At 41.0% G+C, this 19,366-nt stretch overlaps 1 protein-coding gene across 3 annotated transcripts in view; it reads left to right on the forward strand.

Annotated features, from left to right (window-relative positions):
* The window catches only part of LOC127582431 (KN motif and ankyrin repeat domain-containing protein 1-like), a 53,486-nt gene that overhangs the window by 18,893 nt on the left and 15,227 nt on the right, over nucleotides 1-19,366 (forward strand). For all 3 annotated transcript variants that reach the window (XM_052037677.1, XM_052037676.1, XM_052037678.1), the window contains exons 2-6: nucleotides 7,123-7,226; nucleotides 8,767-10,716; nucleotides 11,571-11,670; nucleotides 12,850-13,104; nucleotides 16,317-16,404. In XM_052037677.1, coding sequence (XP_051893637.1) covers nucleotides 7,190-7,226; nucleotides 8,767-10,716; nucleotides 11,571-11,670; nucleotides 12,850-13,104; nucleotides 16,317-16,404 — 2,430 coding nt within the window. In that variant the 5' untranslated portion in view covers nucleotides 7,123-7,189. The remainder of the gene's footprint in view (nucleotides 1-7,122; nucleotides 7,227-8,766; nucleotides 10,717-11,570; nucleotides 11,671-12,849; nucleotides 13,105-16,316; nucleotides 16,405-19,366) is intronic.

The raw sequence follows: 19,366 nt of genomic DNA on the forward strand, positions 1-19,366 counted from the left end.
AAAACCTTGTGGGTTTAAGTCTCACTGCAGTGACTGAAGAACAAAGATGAGGCTGGTGGGGAACCGTTAGTGCACTGCACTGTGCTAGAGGTGGATGTGAACACTTTGATGATCACATTTTGAAGAAAAATGGAGGAGTTATCCTTGGTGTCTTGGTTGGTATTTATCCCAATTACTGTCACACGAGGTTTATCTGTCCATTATCGCAGATTTGTGTTGCTTTCTAATTGTTAGGCAGTCCCTCAGGATCAAGAAAGACTTCCTTTCACTCTGGTTTAGTTGGTTCTGATGTGGCTGATGCAGCCAATGTGGGGACCACTGACTCTTGCACAGGGTTGTGGCTGGTGGGGTGGGTGAGTGGGTAGTCTGTGAGGTGGTGCACTCCTCCGAGGGCTTTTGTGTGCTCCTCATGAATGGACTCATGGTTCTCAATACCATCCTGAATGCTCCTTCTCACCTTGATGGGTCATGGGCCAGATATTCCCAGGAGTCAGTGGCAATATTGCGTTTTTCAAGGAGGCTTTGAGCACATCCGTGAATCTTTTCCTCTATCTGCCTGTTAATCTCTTTTCATTACAGAACTCAGAACAGAGTGTCTGCTTCAGGAATCTGGTATCAGTCAAGTGAACAATGTGGCCTACCCCAACTTAGCTAAGTGTGTAACCAGGACCTCAATGCTGAAATTGTTGGCCTGGGAGAGGACACTGATGTTGGTTAACTTATCGCTCTAGTGAAGTTGTAGGAATTTGCAGAGACAGCATTGGTTGTATTTTTCCATTGCCTTGAGCTGCCTGCTGTAGGTAGTCCAGGCCTCCGAAGTATATAGGAGGGCAGAGATCACTGCTGCCCAGTAGACCATCAGTTCTGTACCAGGTCTGAGGTCTTTAAATATGTTCCAACACTCTCTTCCCCAATTGCCCAAAGACAATGCTGGCACAATGAAGGTGGTGGTGAACTACATCACTGATGTCTGCTCTCACTGAGAGGTGGCATTTGAGATATAGGAAGCAGTTCTTTCATGTGCTCCAACCATGACTGTGCTTCTAACAATTTTAAAGTATGAGAGGGCATAAACGGTGCTATAAAAGTGCAATTCCTTTTATATTATTGCAGCTGTTTTTGTTCATTGTCTGCAAGATGATTAGTGTGGAATGCCTTCTTCCAGCAGTGGAACTGATTCTGTCAGCTTTGTGGGCAAAGTATGGTGTTTACATCACAAAATGTACAGGGGAGAAAATGCATAAACTTCGCACATTCCATAAAACCATATCGACCAAGCAACCCAATGCTAGCAGCTGCCACCAGCACTGATTACTGGTCATGGCAGCATTGTGGTAATGTTACCAGATGACTTATACAAAAGTATGGACCAATGGTCCAGAGTGTGAGTTCAGTTCACACTAAAGCAGTCTGTGAATTTTAATTCAGTTAATTAAGTAAATCTGGAATAAATAGCTAGTTTCAGAAGTGTGCCACAATGCTACTAGGTAATTATTAAACACCAATTCATTTACTAATGGTTTCAGAGAAGAAAGTCTGCCATCCTTAACTGTTCTATATGTGACTCCAGCTTACAGACCCACAGCAATGTGGTTGATTCTTAAATGTCTTCTAAACACTCCTTATTATGAGCTGATTATGGAGCAATCCCACATGGAGCCTTGGTAGAATTGGAGAATTATGAGGAAAACTCTTCACTGGCTGGTCATGTACCTTGTACAAAGGAATGTCATCACAGTTACAGGACATCACTCTAAGGGAAGCAATATCAGGCAATGTCCTAGGCCCAACCATCTTCAGCTGCTTCATCAATATGATTCTTCGATCATAAGAATCAGAAGGAGGAACGTTCACTAATTAATGCATAGTGTTCAGTTCCATTCGCACATAATAAGACCTGGTCGACGTGTGTCAGGCAATGTCCATCACTAACAAGAAGATAGATAGCAACTTCAAGTACTTTGACATTCAATTACATCATTGTTGTTAAATCTCTCATCCTCAGTATCTTGGGGATCATCACTGACCAGAACCTAATTAACTAGATCAACTAGATAAGTACCTTTCACCTGCGAAGATAGTCAGACTGCATACTCTGCGGATGGTAACTTATGTCTTAACCTCATCTATGTAGTGTGAATTATTAATATGATGGGATACTCTCCAGTCATCTTGATGATTGCAGCTCCAGTAACAGTCAGAGTTGCCACCATCCAGGACAATGTGGTTGACATCCCTTGGACCACATTAAGCATTCACTCCCTCCACCACCAGTGCATATCTACATAGGATAGGATAAGATATCTTTAGTCACATGTACATCGAAACACACAGTGAAATGCATCTTTGCATGGAGTGTTCTGGGGGCAGCCCACAAGTGTTGCCACGCTTCCGGCACCAACATAGCATGCCCACAACTTCCTAACCCGTACGTCTTTGGAATGTGGGAGGAAACTGGAGCACCCGGAGGAAACCCACGCAGACACGGGGAGAATGTACAAACTCCTTACAGACAGCAGCAGGAATTGAACCCGGGTCGCTGGGTCGCTGTAAATCTTTACGCTAACTGCTACACTACTACCATGCCGTATACAATACACTGCAGCAAATTCTTCAACCTGGGACCTGGGGGGACAAGAGCAACAGTAATGTGGGAACACCACCACTCTTCAGATTATTTGAGTCCAGACATCTATTAGATTCTTTCATTGTTGTGTCAAATTTCTTGAACATCCTTCCTAATGGCATTTTTGAGATACGGACATCAGTGACCAAAGGTGGCAGTTCACCACCACCTTCTCTAGGGCAGTTAGTGATGATTAATTTTGTTGGTCTTGACACTGAAGTCCTCATCCCATCAATGAATTTTTTTTTCCCAAAACTGCATGACTCCTGGGCAATATTGGTGTGCATTTTAAACATGTGAGATATTCCTGCAACATTCTGATTCTATCTGAAGCTGAATCAGTGCTGCCTGTTTTGTGAGAGCTGGCAGAAATTTATAATGAGTGCAGTCTGGTGCAAGGAACACTTGTCACAGTAGCTGGATGAGGAAGTCGGGTGTCATTAACAGGTGGATCATATTCCGACGAATGCTGGTAGTTATGCACTGATGTAAGCAATGCTGATGGCATTAATGACTGGAGGAATCCTAACTGGAGGAATCCTGGTGAAGGGAACAGACACAGCCTGATTTATAGGGAATCTGATGTGTGAAGAACTGATGCCACTTTGGGCTTGGTGTCTGAGGAGTGAGCAAATGCTTATTTTCATTCGGTCTGTTTGCAATCCATAAAATACTCCTTATTTATTAACAAACAAAAATAATTAATGTTAAAAAAACTTCTAGTCTATCAAGCCTTTTCACACTCATGACAGCTGGAGAATCATGGTAAGATTCTTTTTCCACAACTGTGCCCCTACATCCACCCTCTGCCCTGAGCACCCCAAATCACCAAATTTCCTCCTGACAGAAGCCAAACTATACAGAAGGCCCTTGATAACATAGGGAAATGTGCTCTGGAAAATCCCTCTGACTTCCTCAGTTGGCTTCTTCTGTAAACTGGTAGAATTTTATTTAGGACAAACAGGGAAATTGTTTTAACTGATCTTGCGTGCTTGTATGTGAGTACCTGGCACTCTTTCTGAAGCTGCCACAACATTACATTGTAGTTGAATGTCAGTCCTGTCTGTGTAAACCTCAGGTGCCTCTGGAACTGGAGCCAGTTAAATTATAAATCCTTTAAACTATGACCAACTAGTGGGTTTATTTATAATTTTCCATCAAATGTTTGCTTAGGAACAAACAATTTGTTTTTCCCAATCAATGTTGGAACATGCAAGCACAGTCAAGTTGATTGAAACAGCATGAAGGTCTCTGCACACCTGTGTTTGACAGGTTAAATACAGATGTTTCTCTTTGTTGCCCTCTACTCAACAGCTTGGATTGACCCATTGCCATTAATGTACAATAAACATTGCACAATGCTTCACAGATGCTTCAGGAAGCTGGTGGCAACCCAAGGAGTAAGAGATTAGATGACATAATCAATACTCTTGTTAAAGATTTGCAGATTTTAAGGAGGATCTTGAAGGAAGTGGAGGAGCTGGAGTGTTGAAGGAGGGAATTCCATCTGATAGGGAGGTGGTTGGAGGGACAGGCAGTAATTGTCTGGTAAAGGAAGACGATGCAAAAGAGAAATGAAGGGCAAGGTTATACAGCTGGAAGAGGTTTTGGTGCATTGAAATACTAATGAGAAGGTGATTTCAATAAAAGATTAAAGCACGAGGATATAAGAAAATTGAGAAGAAAACTGCTAGAAACACTCAGCAGGTCAGGCAGCATCTGCAGAAAGAGAAACAGAGTCAATGTTTCAGGTTGGACCCTTTGTTAGAACAGTGGACCTGAAATGTCAACTTTTCTTTTCCCACAGGTGCTGACTGACCTGCTGAGTGTTCCCAGCAGTTTCAGTTTTTACTTTGAATTTGTTCCAGTATCTGCAGTTGTTTGATTTTCATTTTAAAAAATTGTGACTTTAGTTGGAAGAGGGGTGTAAAGGTGTGACTTGGTGAGGGATACAAAATAGTAAGTTCAGTTTTGGATAATGTGAAATTTATGGTAATGGAGATGGTTTATGCAATAACTGAAGACTTGATGGTATTTACCACATCCTCAATAAAAAAAATAGAGATCCAGATAATAGTAGAAGCAATGAATGGAATGTAAATGGACTATAAATGAAAGTATGAAATACAGAAAAATATAAGTTCCTATCAAAGCTATTTATTCCTCAGCCGTATGAATTAGGTGCAGTGTAAGTACACATGGTTACAGTGAACATTTGAGTATCATACTTCCTAAACCGATTCCCATTCCCATTCATGAATTTGATTTCCCTTATCCCAGGGCTTAGTGTAGATAGGTACAATGGGCGGCATGGACATGATGGGCTGAAGGGTCTTTTTCTGTGCTCTGTGACTCTGCTTTCTCCAAATAACATTATTTTCTCACTTCTCAAAATAATCTTTTGGGAATGAAAACTATGTTTCCAGCAGAATAAATTATGGTCTGTAGTGGATTAAGTAGCCACCTGTTAGTACAGCTACAGCCACCAGTAATAATGGGCTGTAGAAAGAACCATGTAACCCAAATGTTTCAGGCTTACAGAGTTAAAGCATAGAATATTTTATACATTTCTTTCAACTCATTTTCACTATTACTCACTGACTGGCTCTCAAGCTACATTTCTTTCCCTTTCTCTGATTGTTCTCACCTCTCTCTCTATCTCTCTCTCTCTTTTTCTCTTTCTCTTTCTCTTTCTCTCTCTCACTCTCTCTTTCTCTCTCACTCTCTCTTCACTCTCTCTCTCTTCCCCCTTACTTTCTCTTCCCCCTCACTCTCTCTCTCTTCCCCCTCACTCTCTCTCTCTCTCCCTCTCTACCATTTCTGATGCTTTTCCTGTCTTTCTGTTTCATTCTCTCTGAGTACCTCTGAACTTACATCTCTTCATTGTTCTTTTCAAATGATATCTATATACAGGTAGTATCCATTCCCTATGGAAATGTTTCCTAATGCCACATCCCCATCAATACATGTACAGCGTAAGGCCTTGAAACTGCTGTCCCCCTGCACAGCTGCTCGGGGTTACGAGAAGCTGTCAGGTCGGAACTCTGTGACCATTGTGCCTTGAGCCAGCTTTTCAGAGCTGATGGGGTAAGATGAAGCATGCAAAACATGACAGCATTGCTGAAGGACATGTTCTAGTCCTGTGATTTTTCTGGTGTCAATCCTTGATGAACTGTGCCTCAAATGTAGGGGTTGGGCTGTGCAATATCCCAGTGCACTGACTGAGGGCTGCTTCATCAATGAGAAAAACATCTTGAGGCAGGTACCGTAGCAACGGCAAATATTCCCTCGGGTAGCAGCTTCTCCAGGTGTGGAACTTGGATTAAAACTGAACACCAAATATTCAGCACAAATATCAGGACTTAAAACAGCTGCTGATATTATAACATAGCGGAGTGGCTCATTCATTGGCAGTTTTTTATTAACTAAAAGCATTGGAGCTAATCAAGGAAAAGTCTGCATTTGAGAAATGGGGCCCAGTGAGCTGAATAATATTCCTGTGGAACTGTCTAAATGTGTATTACAGACCGTGGTAGTTGTGAGACCTATTCCTTCCTCCCCCAATTGCTTTAATATTTAGTATTGTGCCAAGACTGTGCTAAATTAAACATTGTTGAGACGGATTTGTTTCCCTATATAAGTCACTTAAAATGCCTACCCTCCCCTTCACCACATCACCATCTCATCAGGTGGCATGCTTCTGGGCCTTTGGCATGGCTGTGCCACAATTACCACAATGGTGGGGTGCCTTCATTTCTATTTACTGCCATCCTGGTTTTGGATCTGACTCCCGATCTTTCCCAGCATGGCTCACCTTTGTTCCCTCCTGTCCATATCTCTGAGCATCTCAGACAGGGATGCTTGATGCTCACTTGTTGGCGAGGAGCTGGCTGAGACTAGAACCCAGGCTCTTGTGTTGGTGGCTCTCTGGAGCTTCGGTGAGGCAGCGTTAATCTATCTCTCATTGTTGTTTCCTTATATCAAAGGCCACTCAGGATAAGTAAACAGCAACACAGCATATAGTTCCTGAGAGAATTTCAAAAATTCCCAGAATGTCACTTTACAAATAGAATTTATCTGTTGGCCACTGTGAATCATCATAACCTAATATTTGGGGGAGAAACCCACTGGATTGGGTGGAAACAGATATTACATTCCATGCAATCCCACTCTCCATTCACTTGTGCTAAGTAAAATCACACAGGAGGAAAAGCAGAAATGCCCCGAACCCATGGGATTCACAGCCTCAAGGTAAACGAATCTTGTCCGTTGTAAGTCAGTGGTTCTTGATAACCTGGTGGTTAGGTCACAACCAATGGGCGAAGACCTCCAACCATCTCCGCATCCTTTTGGCGGACAACGCCACAGCTACCTTTTGGCACTGAGTAGACTGTAAGAACTAAATCAGTATTCATCCTTGTTGCCTCTCTCTACAATATATCAACCATGCCTTGATACAAAATTGTACCGTTACATTTTCACTGTGTTTATTCTAGGCTGCCTGTTTGGCTGGAACCAGGGCCACCTGTTGATTCCATGGGCACTCTGAACATCTGAGGGAAGATGGCACAACCAGCACGAATGAATCTGAGTATCCGGGGTAAGTACCTGCATCCACTGCTATGCTCACAAACGGGCTTCTCTTCATCGGAATTGCAGCCACCTTTGAAGCTTCTGCTGGGGTCTGGTATATGACAATTGCTCTTTTACAAATATCTATTTCCATTCTTGGCCTGGATGCTCTCAGGGCCTCCTTAAAATGCAGTCAAACCCCCATAATGACCCCAGCATCTCTACTTTGAACTCCCTGACTCCTGTTATTCGAAACTTCCATTTCAATCATTGAATCTAGCACCTAACTACATTAATGAAGCTTATGAGTAGACAAGGTTACCACAGGTTGTGGCAGCTTTTGAAAGGTACTTCCATTAATTGGCTGGATAACCAGAATTCCACCATTTGCCTATCTTGGAGCAAAAGTGCTCTATATTATACTGCTAATCCAGTATCTTTTTTTTCACTATGATCAAGCCATTGTATTCACAAGATGAAAAATAATTACAGATAAGGAAGCTGATTTGAATGTAGCTTTCAGATACATTTCAGTAGTCTTCAAATTCTTAAGTGTCAGTTGCCATGCTTTAGTGCAGGATTGGTAATGCTTCAGTGTTAGAGATGCTGTTGTTTGAGTCCAATGTTACATCAAGCCTCTGTCTTGTGTCTCAGGTGGATTAAAAGAGATAATTTTGAAGAAGAACAGGGGGTTTACCTGGTGTCCTCGCTAATACTTATGCCTAATTCAGTGTCACTAAAACAGATTATCTGGTTATTCTCATGCTGCTGTTACTGGCAGTTTGCAATGTTATGTTTTGGATGTTACTCTGGTGCCAACCCTTAAAGTGCTTAATTGGCTGGAAATGGATGCCTTGAGGTTATGAAAGGAGCCATATAATTGAAAAGCTTTCTTTTAAGTGATTCCAGAGTTTTTGCCTCCATATTTCTGTCTGGAAGTTGATTCCACATGTCAATCATACTCCATGTGAAGAATTTCCTGATATTTATCTTAAAATTCCAACCATTTAACTGTACAAATTTGTGTTCTCTACTTTTGTAGTTTGACCTAGAGTATTGGTATTGGTTTATTATTGTCACTTGTACCAAGGTACAGTGAAAAACTTGTCTTGCATACCAATTGTACAAGTCAATTCATTACTTAGTGCAGTTACATTGAGTTAGTACAGAGTGAATTGAGGTAGTATGGGTAAAAACAATAACAGTACAGAGTAAAGTGTCACAGCTACAGAGGAAGTGCAGTGCAGGTAGGCAATAAGGTGCAAGGTCACAACAAGGTAGATTGTGAAGTCAAGAGTCCATCTCATCATAAAAGGGAACCGTTCAATAGTCTTATCACAGTGGGATAGAAGCCGTCCTTGAGCCTGGTGGTATGGCAGTAGTTGTAACCATCTAAATATATTCTATGTCATAATCATCTGCACTTTTTAGTCTTAAGATTGACTCAAAGCAATAAAACAGTGTTTGAGTGCTTTATACACAACAATTATTTCCCTGTGAATAGCTCTAGATATGTGCAGTGCATTTTGTTGTTTATAAACTTAGTAACTGTGTTCCACTTTCTGTAGATCTGGGAAGCCGTACATTGTATAACGAGTTGGATGACAGTGAGAGGAGCCCATATGCTGTTGAAACACCATACGGTTTCCAGTTGGATCTGGATTTCCTCAAATATGTTGATGACATTCAGAGTGGAAACACTCTGAAGAAAGTGAGCATTCATCGTAAACCAAAGATAAGACCATCAACAAGCACCAGTGGATGGACCTCCACAGAATCGTTGTCCTCCTCGACCAGTGAGGACATAAAAGCTTTGCCAACAACACCAAAGTTTAGAACTCACACAGTTGCTTACGAAATAAAGGATCCTATATGTAATCAGCCCTCAAATGCCACGTCACCACCACCAGTCAATAGTCTTCTTCCACCTCCTTCTCCAAGGTCTTCTCTGAGGAACATTCGAGTGGAAAAGACTTTGCTGGAGACCAGTCGAAGGCTTCAGCAGGAACAGTTGACCTCTGAAGATTTACCGAGACCCGGACTGTCCAGCACTGTATCCAAGTCGGGCATAAGTTCACATTGTCAAAGCCAAAGCTCCCCATCTGCTCAACAAAACACTTCTGTGGGAAATGGTGATGTTAACCCAGTATCCAATCCATCATTCACTGGCTTCTTCAGATTTAGCCCTGTGAACTCAGGAAGGAGCTCACCAGTCACAGGTATCACACCAGGTCACCTTCAACACATCCGGGAGCAGATGGCGGCCGGCTTGAGGAGGCTGAAGGAGCTCGAAGAACAAGTGAAGATGATTCCTTGTCTGGAGAGGAAACTGACTGCAGTAAATGAAGAGAAGCAGCAGCTTATAGCAGAGCTGAAAAAAAGAAAAGGTTGTAGTCCATCTGAAGCACTTCTCCTTCGTCAGCGCTCGTACAGCACAGGGAACGTGGCTCAGTACCAGCCAGATGCCAAGAAGGTGGTGGACCTTCATATTGATTTAGCTGGTGACAACAATGAGAAAAGGTCCAGTAAAATTAAAGAGCTTAGGCGGTTAACTGAGAAGTTGACGCTTGTTGATAGGAGTAGAACGTGCTCTAAAGGCTCATCTGTGGCAACATCTCCAACCTCCCCGAACAAAAATGTGCTGTTGAAGTCCGTGGGTGTAGGGGAAGAAGTGGACATGAATGAAGTTGTCTTTTACTACAAGTCAGAGAGACCGACTGCAGAGGCAGCAGTTGGAACGGAAGTAGAAGTGACGCACGTTGGTGTTGGAGTTGTTGAAACAATGTTGGGGTTGACTACTGAGGCACAGGAGGAAATTGAATTTCTACAGGAAATTATTGAGGGCCAGAAAGCAAATATCTCAATGATTGAAGCGGAATTGGAGGAGGCAAGTAATGAATTGAACAACTTAAAGCTGAATACACCACTTGTTACTTGCAAGAAGACAGTCGATGCCAGTGTGATGGTGCAGCCACACATGGTCAATGCCGGCATGGAAGCAAAGGTTCCAGTCATGAGTCGAGCAGTTGGCGATCACTTGGAGATTACAGATGCTTCTGTGGACTGCGCCCCACAGATGTCTAGCATAGGAGTCAGCTGCAGTTTACGAGTACAGGAGGTCTCTGTTGGTCCAGATACTCCAATTACACAAGAGGAAACTGCTGATCTACGTCTTGTGGAGAACCTGGATGTTCACAGTCAGCGTACAACTGGATTTAGACAGGACGGGTCCAGAGAAATACAGGAAGGTGACATGAAGATGAATACTATTGAACTGGCTGCAAATGACAGCAGTAAAAAATTAGAGTGCAGTCCGAGTATAGAAATAAAAGATTATGTCACCGAATTTAAGGATGGGGTGACTAGAGTGAATTTATCAAAAGACACAGTCCAAGAGAGACGTGTTGCAGTAAAACTTTGTAGCACGTCTTTGCAGGTTGTGTGTGAGAGAAAAACAAATACTCAGGAAGGTGAGCAAAATCCCCTGGAACCTCAGTGCACAGTCAGTCCCACTAAAGGTGAGTCTCTGGCTTAGTACTATCTCATTGTGATGTAACCATCATAGCACACCTTAAGAGTTTCTTAGGAAATAATTGATGGATCATTTTGCATTTTGAATATTAAAATCTGCAGGTTTTTAAATTTTAAATTTAAATTTTTTTAAAAAGTTTTAAACATTTTTAAATTTTATTTACAGCATGGTAACAGGCCCTTCCAGCCCAACGAGTCCGCGCCACCCATTTTAAACCCAAATTAACCTACCCGTGTGTCTTTGGAATGTGGGAGGAAACCGGAGCACCCGGAGGAAACTTACGCAGACATGGGAGAACGTACAAACTCCTTACAGACAGCAACGGGAATCGAACCCCGATCGCTGGCGCTGTAATAGTGTTGCGCTAACCGCTACACTACCATGCTGCCCATTTAACATTTAACAAACTCCTCATTTCCATTCAATATGAATTCAGTGTTATACATCATCCAGTATCTTAGAGAAGTGTACAAACAGATGATTTGACTAGGTGAAGGGAGTTACAGAATTAGTGCTACAGGATCACCAACTTCTAACTCCCTCACAATATTTGACATGACTAGGTTATATCTTGATTAACTAATATAACAAAGAGTGGGACTGAAAGAGCTACAAGCATTCAGCAGTGCTCTTGTATTCAGAACTGAGCTTAGGTTGTAGTAGTAATGGTGTGACTTCTCCATAGTGGTGAAATTAGCTCAGGCTCCCTTGTTTTAATGCCAAGTAACTATCACAGAGATATTTCAGATGGAGTCTGTCTGTGCTAATGCTCCTGGCTGGGTTGAATTAGACAGTCTGAACTATTGCAGCAAATGACTTTTACCAATATCTTTTTAATAGGGGTCCTTAAGTCAATCATGAAAAAGAAGGATGGATCAAGCAATGCTGAGTCAAATGCAAGCAAAAAAAATCTACAATTTGTTGGTCTTTTGAATGGAGAGTAAGTTAATATTAGCCCCAAGTTTTGTGAAATTATATTGAAGTAGATATTGAAGTTTATTGTTCTCTACATGAAGAGTAAAAGAGAATAAAACGTGACAAATTAAATTATACCCTTACTTTGGATACATTGACGTGGAATACACAGTTTGGTTATTTCAGAAAAATGAAGTGTGGAAAAGTCCATGTGCTTTGATTTTATAACATTGTAAACCCTGAGTGTGAAGTTTTATCTAATTATGCTCACTACCTGAACCCTCAGGTTTAAGAATTATCTGGAAATTGCCCGACTACATTTGCTACTCATGGCCAATTGTGGATGTTTTCACAATATCCAGTCTCCTAATCACACCTTTTTGGTCTGTGATCCTGATTACCTGAGATAATATTCATATTTCATGTCTCACAATCCTTTGTTCAGTATATTGTTACATTGATGATAATTCAGACAATGGGTAATCATAAAGAAATGTGAATACAACTATCAATGGTCTTATTCCGAGATTCAGTTAGACTGGATCATTGTGGGTAACCTATTGCAGAAACTGGTGCTAGTCACAGGGAATATGCATGTCCAAAATGTAATGTGACCATGATGTTATCTCCTGTGCTTTCATTGCTGCTGTCTCTAATGGTGGTAAAAATCTAGTTGTACAAAACATGGTGTGCAGGCTGTTGTCACTTTGTAAACTATCTTATGGATGGTTACAATTACATGTCTGATCACTCTAGTTGAAAATCTGCCCATTTGATGTTATTCCATTTCAATGCCCTATCTTTGATGTGCACAGACTGCTTGACTTGGATATAAACACTGCTCAGCAATTATATGTGAAGCCCCTGCTTTTAATATTTGAATGCAGGTTAGCATGTCCAAGTAAAACAAGAGGGTAAGAAACTTAGCAAGTGTTTGCAAACGTCTAAATACAAAGCTCCAAAGTGAACATTCCTCAATTTCACTGCATTAACTTGCATTTTTTAAAATTATGCATTGTGGGGCTGGCACAATCTTAACAGGCCGAAGGGACTTTCCCCTTTCTGTGCATCCTTATGATTCTTAAAATAGATTTTTGACTGTGGGTGGTTTTGTGGATTGTGAACATTACATTAAGATGTGACATTCAAAGAGCTTTGAAGTCTCATAATTATAATGGGAATACTGTTACATTCAAAATTACAGATATGAAACAAGTTCAAGTGAGGAATCGAGTGGTGAGGAGAGCTCCACTGACAAAGTGATTGTAGACAGTTCGGAAAGTGAATTGGGAAATTGCAGTGAGTGTTCAGATGAGGATGGTGTTGCAAACCTGAATGACAGTGACAGCGACAACAGTGAAGGTGCTGAGCAATGCAGGAGCAAGTCTGGGAAGGAGATGCTGGAGCAGAGCAAACAGAGGGAAGTGAAGAGGATCTGTGAAGAGGAAGTCAAAGAGAAGTGAGAATAAGTTTATTAATTTGCTCAAAAGATGTATCTGCAAAATGTTTGGTATTTTTGTCCAATGCAAAAAGGAATCTACTCAGTAAGTTTCATACAATGTCTTTTGTGACTTGGGAAGTGGGAAGTTTTACTTATTAACTTATATATGACATAGAAATATAGAATGTACAGCTCTATATATAATTACCATTTAAGTTTCCTCCCCAATACCTCAGCTGGTTAAAGTAGTGAAGTAAAAATTGCAGATCTCAAATGTCCAACAGTCACTGTGAGTTGAACTGGCTGACAGTTGTGGTCTGCACTCTATGCTGCGCTGTGAGAGGGAATATGAGCTGAGAGAGGTAAGGTGGTGCAAATTCTCCATTTCCCTATTTACGGCCTGTTGAAAACTCATCAAGGGCCACTTCAGAGGTAATTGTACCAAAAGTGGAAAAATGAACCAATGTTATGACCTCAGCTGGTAAAAATTTGTTCTAATCTGCTCTACCCTGTCATTGTTTAAATTGACTCCAATGTTTGTTGATAAAGAGAGTTCATCTGCACATTTCCTCTTTGTATTTTGAATGCTTATTTTAGTAGATACCGAACAATCACCCAAACTATCCACTCAGCAGAAAGAATTATACTACAGTGATTTAAGATAATATCTAGACTCTGCAAAAATATGTTTACGAAGAACTTCTGGCTCTGACACAGAGGGGACAAAAAGATATTGATAAAATTACATTGAAACAAGATTAGAATCAAGAATGCAGCAAAACACAAACATGCACCATTGTAACATATCATGTAAAAGGCCAGCAAAAGCAAATTGTACCAGAGAACAAAAAAGCAGGAAATGCTGGAAATGTACAGTGGATCTGTCAATAGTGTCCACAGGCAACTTAAAACGGTATGAGTTGAGTTAACCAAAATAATGTAAGTGGGCTAAGCAGAAACTACCACTGACTAGCTTATCCCTCTGGTAAGTGGGGCAACTAGAAATTCAGAACCAAATTATGTGGCTATAGTTATATTACTTTTAAACTAGTTATGGAAAAAGACAGGACTAGTCCACAAGTTAAAGTCCTAGATTGGGGCAAGGCTAATTTTGATAGCATTAGACAGGAATTTGCAAGGGTTTATTGGCAGAGGCTGTTAGCAGGTAAAGGGATGTCTGGCAAGTGGGAGGCTTTTAAAAGTGAGTTAGGGAGAGTTCAGGGTCAACATGTTACTGTTTGAGTGGGGGACAAGGCTGGCAAGATTATCCCCATGCCCAAGTGTGCAGTAGAAATTCTCTATCATCTCCTACCATTGTGGAAGTCATGGAGAAAATGAGTTGGGATGAAGGTCATTGTGGAATGGAGAGTCAATCACCAGAGTGGCTATGGTGGAAAGGATCATCAACTGGGAGGTGTTGGGCAGACAATTTGGTTTGTGGAGAGGAATACAGGGAACTGATCAGATGGCTGGGGAGATGGTGGGCTTGGGGTTAGGAAGAAAATTGGGATATTTTGGCAAATGGTGGAGCTGGGGCTCGGCAGTTGCTTAGAGATGAGGCTTGAGCAGATGAGTGGGGTGTTGGGCAGCTGCTGGGTTTGGGGTCAGGCAGAAGGTTGGAGGGATGGGGAGGACCGGGCAGGTGATTGTTAGACTTGGGCAGATGATAGGGTTGGATGGTTGGGAAGATGATTGAGAGCTGTTGTCATTATTGATGATTGGGGTCGGTAGTGAGTGGAAGGGCATAATAAGTAGCAATGGAAAGTTAAAGATGAAGAAACTAGGTACTTCAGACTCTCCTACATCAGGATGGGTGGGGTAAAGCCCCTTTTAACCAAAATGAACTGGGGCTTATGCCTCCATTTATGGCCGACTACAATGTTTTCACAGGTCTTGTAAGCCTAGTGGAATTCTGTGCAAATGAATCGAATGAGCATTGAATGACATGTTTGCATCCACGCGTGCCCAACAGCTTCTGTGCCCCAACATGTCAAATGCATGGAAGTGTTGGCAACAATATTTGCCAGTGGCTTTCTGCTCTTGACCTGAAGATAACCCTCCAAAAGCCCAATAGTTTGAGCACCCCTTTACTTCATGACAGGAGTTCATACTTGGAACATGTTAATGAAGGTTGGAGACATCAGTAACTGTGCCTCCCTACATATTTGGAACCTGACTGATCTACATTCTTGGAACATTTAAAAATTTTTATTTTGCTTTCTTTCATATGTTCTTTCATATGTTTCTTCATATGTTGATTTAATCTGACTTGTATGAACATTACTGGTCTATGGTCTAGTTTTGTTAAATGAATCATTTATTGGCGCCTGGCTTGTCTGAGAGGTTAAATGCTCCTTATCTCCTTACCTTCTTGTTTCCTGGTTTAGGGAATGTGTTTCCTTAATGTCTCCGATACACCATTTCCTTCCTGAGATCAGGGACTTGCCAGTCCTGCTAGCTGATGCAAAATTCCCAATCTCATTGTAATCCACTTCTGTGTTTTAGACCAATTTTAAACGGAGTTCAGTGCTTTGAAGTTTGGTCAGAGTTTGGAATGAAATTGGGTACACTTAAAACTCATGAGTTTCAAAAATAATTTCTTAGCATCCTAGTACAGTATCTGCAAGAATCAAAGATTTATTTGATTCTGCTATGAAAATTATTTTTAAATCCAGTCTCCCCACTCTTCCAACAAAGCAATTCATATCATAACAACTAGCTGCCTAAAGCAGTGTTTCTCTGTTCACCTCTGAATTTTTCATCAGTTATCTTGAATCTGTGTCCTTTATTTACTGATCCTTCTTCCTCAGGAAACAGTTTCTCCTGACATACTCTATTAAAACCTGTCATGACATGATAGCTCTTTGTCAACCCTCACCCTAACCTTCTCTGTTCCTAGGAGAACAATGCTAGAGTCAGGAGGTTCCCTAAGTGACTGACCATCGTAGTAAATCTCTTCATCACCCTCCACCAAGTCTTGTCAGCCTTCCTGTAGTTTGCTGTCCAAATAACATCCTGCTGTGGAGAGGACTTCAGCCAATGTTTTTGTTAAGATTTAACAAAACTTTCTTGCTTTTGTACTCTGCTTGTAATACCAAAGGTTGGAAGGCTTGATTAGGTAGTGGTATAAAGCTCGCAATATATTTTGGGTTTTATTAAACACATCATCCGCCTTGTGTATTAAAGGTTTCTGGACATTGTTTCCATCCTCTGCTTTTTGTTTTTGGCAGATTTGAGTTGAGTCCAAAGATGCGTGAAGTCTGCCTGATCCTGAAAAATCATTTCAATGACCCAGGCCCGGTGAAGAGCAAGGAAGTGGTGAGTTTCCTCATGTGTCACTGCTATAATGTTGCGTGTGATATTATTGGTGCTGGATGATGCCAAGGAGAACTGATTTAGAAGTTTGTGTCAGGTGTAGATAAGACCCTGGCAACAGAGTCAGAAGGTTCTGGCTACATTTTCCACTGCAGAGACTCGAGGACAAGCTGACATTCCAGTGTAGTTGTAAAGGAGTGCTGCAATGTTGCAAGTGCCTTTGTTCAGTTCAGATGTTAAAATAAACCCTTTCTTATTTCCTCTGGTGTTGATATTAAAAAAATGGTGGCATTATTTTAAAGAACAAAGGAATTCTTCCAGAGGTCCTGTCCAGTATTTATCCTTAAATCAACAACATTGTAACAAATTATCTGTTATTATCACATCTGTATGGAGGGTAGAGGGGAGATCTGTCTATGGGAGCTTGGCACAAATTCGTGGCCAGTTTCCAATATTATTACAGTGACAATGCTTCAAAAATACTTCATTGACAAGCTAATGTTTTACAGAGCTCTATTGCTCTTAAGTCAGAAGGAACTCAACATCATTGATTGAAGTACAGGTTAATCTCTCACCCACGCTGTTCTGGTACTCCCAGAGAAACTAGCCACAATAATTCAGAGGGGACAAAGAGTTCTCATGTCTGATTTCCACATGAGTATCTGATTATTATTTTACTTCCGGGTTTTATATGTCCAATGTGCGTCAATAGGTGAGGTGCACAGACATGTGCTCAAATTTTAAATGGACTATTTAAAGGCCCATTTTAAAGAGCTGGGAGATTTTGCACAGGGCCAAAAATCATTATGAAATGGACTGTGGATGCTCAAAGGCTTCATACACTTCAACAGGATGTCACTTGTTTTACTGTTGAGGAAGGTGCAGAAGGAAATGATCTTACCATCAATGGGAAGAAGAGATCTCCTAATGCTGCTAGGAAATAGTTAGAGGTAACTGGGAACTTAACAACAAAATTATTGTGGGCCACACCTGGATCCAGTTCAGGAAGTGCTTTAATAATCTAATCAGATTAGGAAAGCTAAATAGAGTTTCAGATTTATCTATTTACGGTACAGCACATCCAACAAGCAATATTCTGCCTGTTCTCCATCACACTGCAAGCAACCCTGGCATTATGGATGGGGGTTTGTGTTCCTTGAAAATGGGCAATATTGCGATTTTCCATAATGCAAAACTGCATCATCTGTGCATGTGTTGAAAAAAAAACACAAGTTGAAAAAAAAGTGTTAATTTATTTACTTTTTTACCACATATATTCAGTGAGAGTGAATTTCATTCCATATTTCAAATTTTTGGGCAGTGATTTGTGAATTCTGTAAGGGTGGATTTCCGTAACCCAAACCATCATAACAGTGGGGTCATCTACACTCTTCACACTTGCTTAAGTTTGAGGAACACTCATTGTTCACTTTCAAGACCTATTTATTGTCCAGCCATTCCTTCTGATACATCTCCCTGATAGTTACCCTCAATGCCTACCATATGGGAGCTCATCAAGTACCTTAACTAAAGTACATCTACTGCCTTCATTACTCTTCATAGTTACCTCCTCAATAAACTCAAATTACTGAGACAAGAATTCTCCTGCACAGAGCCATGTTGACTATTGCTGATCAGCCCCTGCCTTTCCAAATGTACCCAAATCCTATCCCATAGCTTTTTCCAATAACTTCCCTACCACTGACTTAAGGCTTACTGGCAATGTAGTTACCTTATCCCTGCTGCCATTTTTGTATAAAGAAGCAGCATTAGCTATCCATAGTTTCATTACCTTAGTTTCATTCCTAAGATAAGATAAAGTGCATCCCCATCTCTAGCAGGGCTATCTACATATTATCTTAGAAAACTTTCTTGGATGCACTTAACAAATTCCCCCCATCTAAACTACTTGCACTGAGACAATCCCAGTGAGCATTCGGAAGGTTAAAGTCCCCCACTACTATAATCCTTTTGCTCTTACAAACTTCTACAATTTGCTTGCAGATCTGTTTCTTTGATTCCTGCTAATGATGGAGAAGCCTATGGTATAACCCTAGCAAAGTGATTGTCCCTCTTGTATTCCTAAATTCTACCCTTATAACCTCATAATCTCTCCAGGATATCCAACAAGTACTGCCATGATCTCCCCAATATACTTTAAAATGGACTCTTGACCTCACAAGCTACCTCATTATGACCTTGCACCGTATTGACTACCTGCACTGCACTTTGTCTATAGCTGTGACACTTTATTCTGCATTCTGTTATTGTTTTACCCTGTACTACTTCAATGCACTGTGTAATGAATTGATCTTTATGGACAATATGCAAGGCAAGTTTTTCACTGTACCTCAGTATATGTGACAACAATAAACCAATTCCAATTAGAGCAGCTTAGTCTTCTAGTATTCTTTAATTTTAGGATCTCAGAGACATCTTGCTTTGCAGAGACTCTAGAGCATCTTCTTCATTGCTGAAGTCTGTACCAGTACACACTTGGTACTTCAGCCATGTCCTTTCTCCAGGAGTAAATTCCCTTTTTTTTCTCTTGTTAGCTCTGCCTCTCCTCTTACAATCCTTTTCACATGCCCATAGAATATTTTTAGATTCTCCCCTCTGTTTTCTCCTAACTTTTCTTGTGCTCCCTTTGCCTCTTTTACCTTAATTTTCCACCTCCCCCTGACCTTTCTGTAATCAATCTAGTTCTCACTTGTATTAACATCCTGTCATATGCTCTTTTTTTCCTGCTTATTTTATTCTTTTTTTGATTATCCCTGGGGCTCTGGTTTTAAGTTCCTTATCACTCCCTTTCATGGGAATGTATCTAAAGTGCAGCTGAAACAGTTCTACTTTAAAGACTTTCCATTATTCAATCACAGTTTTGCATGCAAGCTTTGATTCCAATTTACCTGCATAGGTCCATTCTCATCCCATTGAAGAAGTCCCCTCTCCAATTGACTATTTT

This window comes from Pristis pectinata, chromosome 24 (genome assembly GCF_009764475.1).
Source record: "Pristis pectinata isolate sPriPec2 chromosome 24, sPriPec2.1.pri, whole genome shotgun sequence".
In the NCBI taxonomy this organism is placed as follows: Eukaryota; Metazoa; Chordata; class Chondrichthyes; order Rhinopristiformes; family Pristidae; genus Pristis; species Pristis pectinata.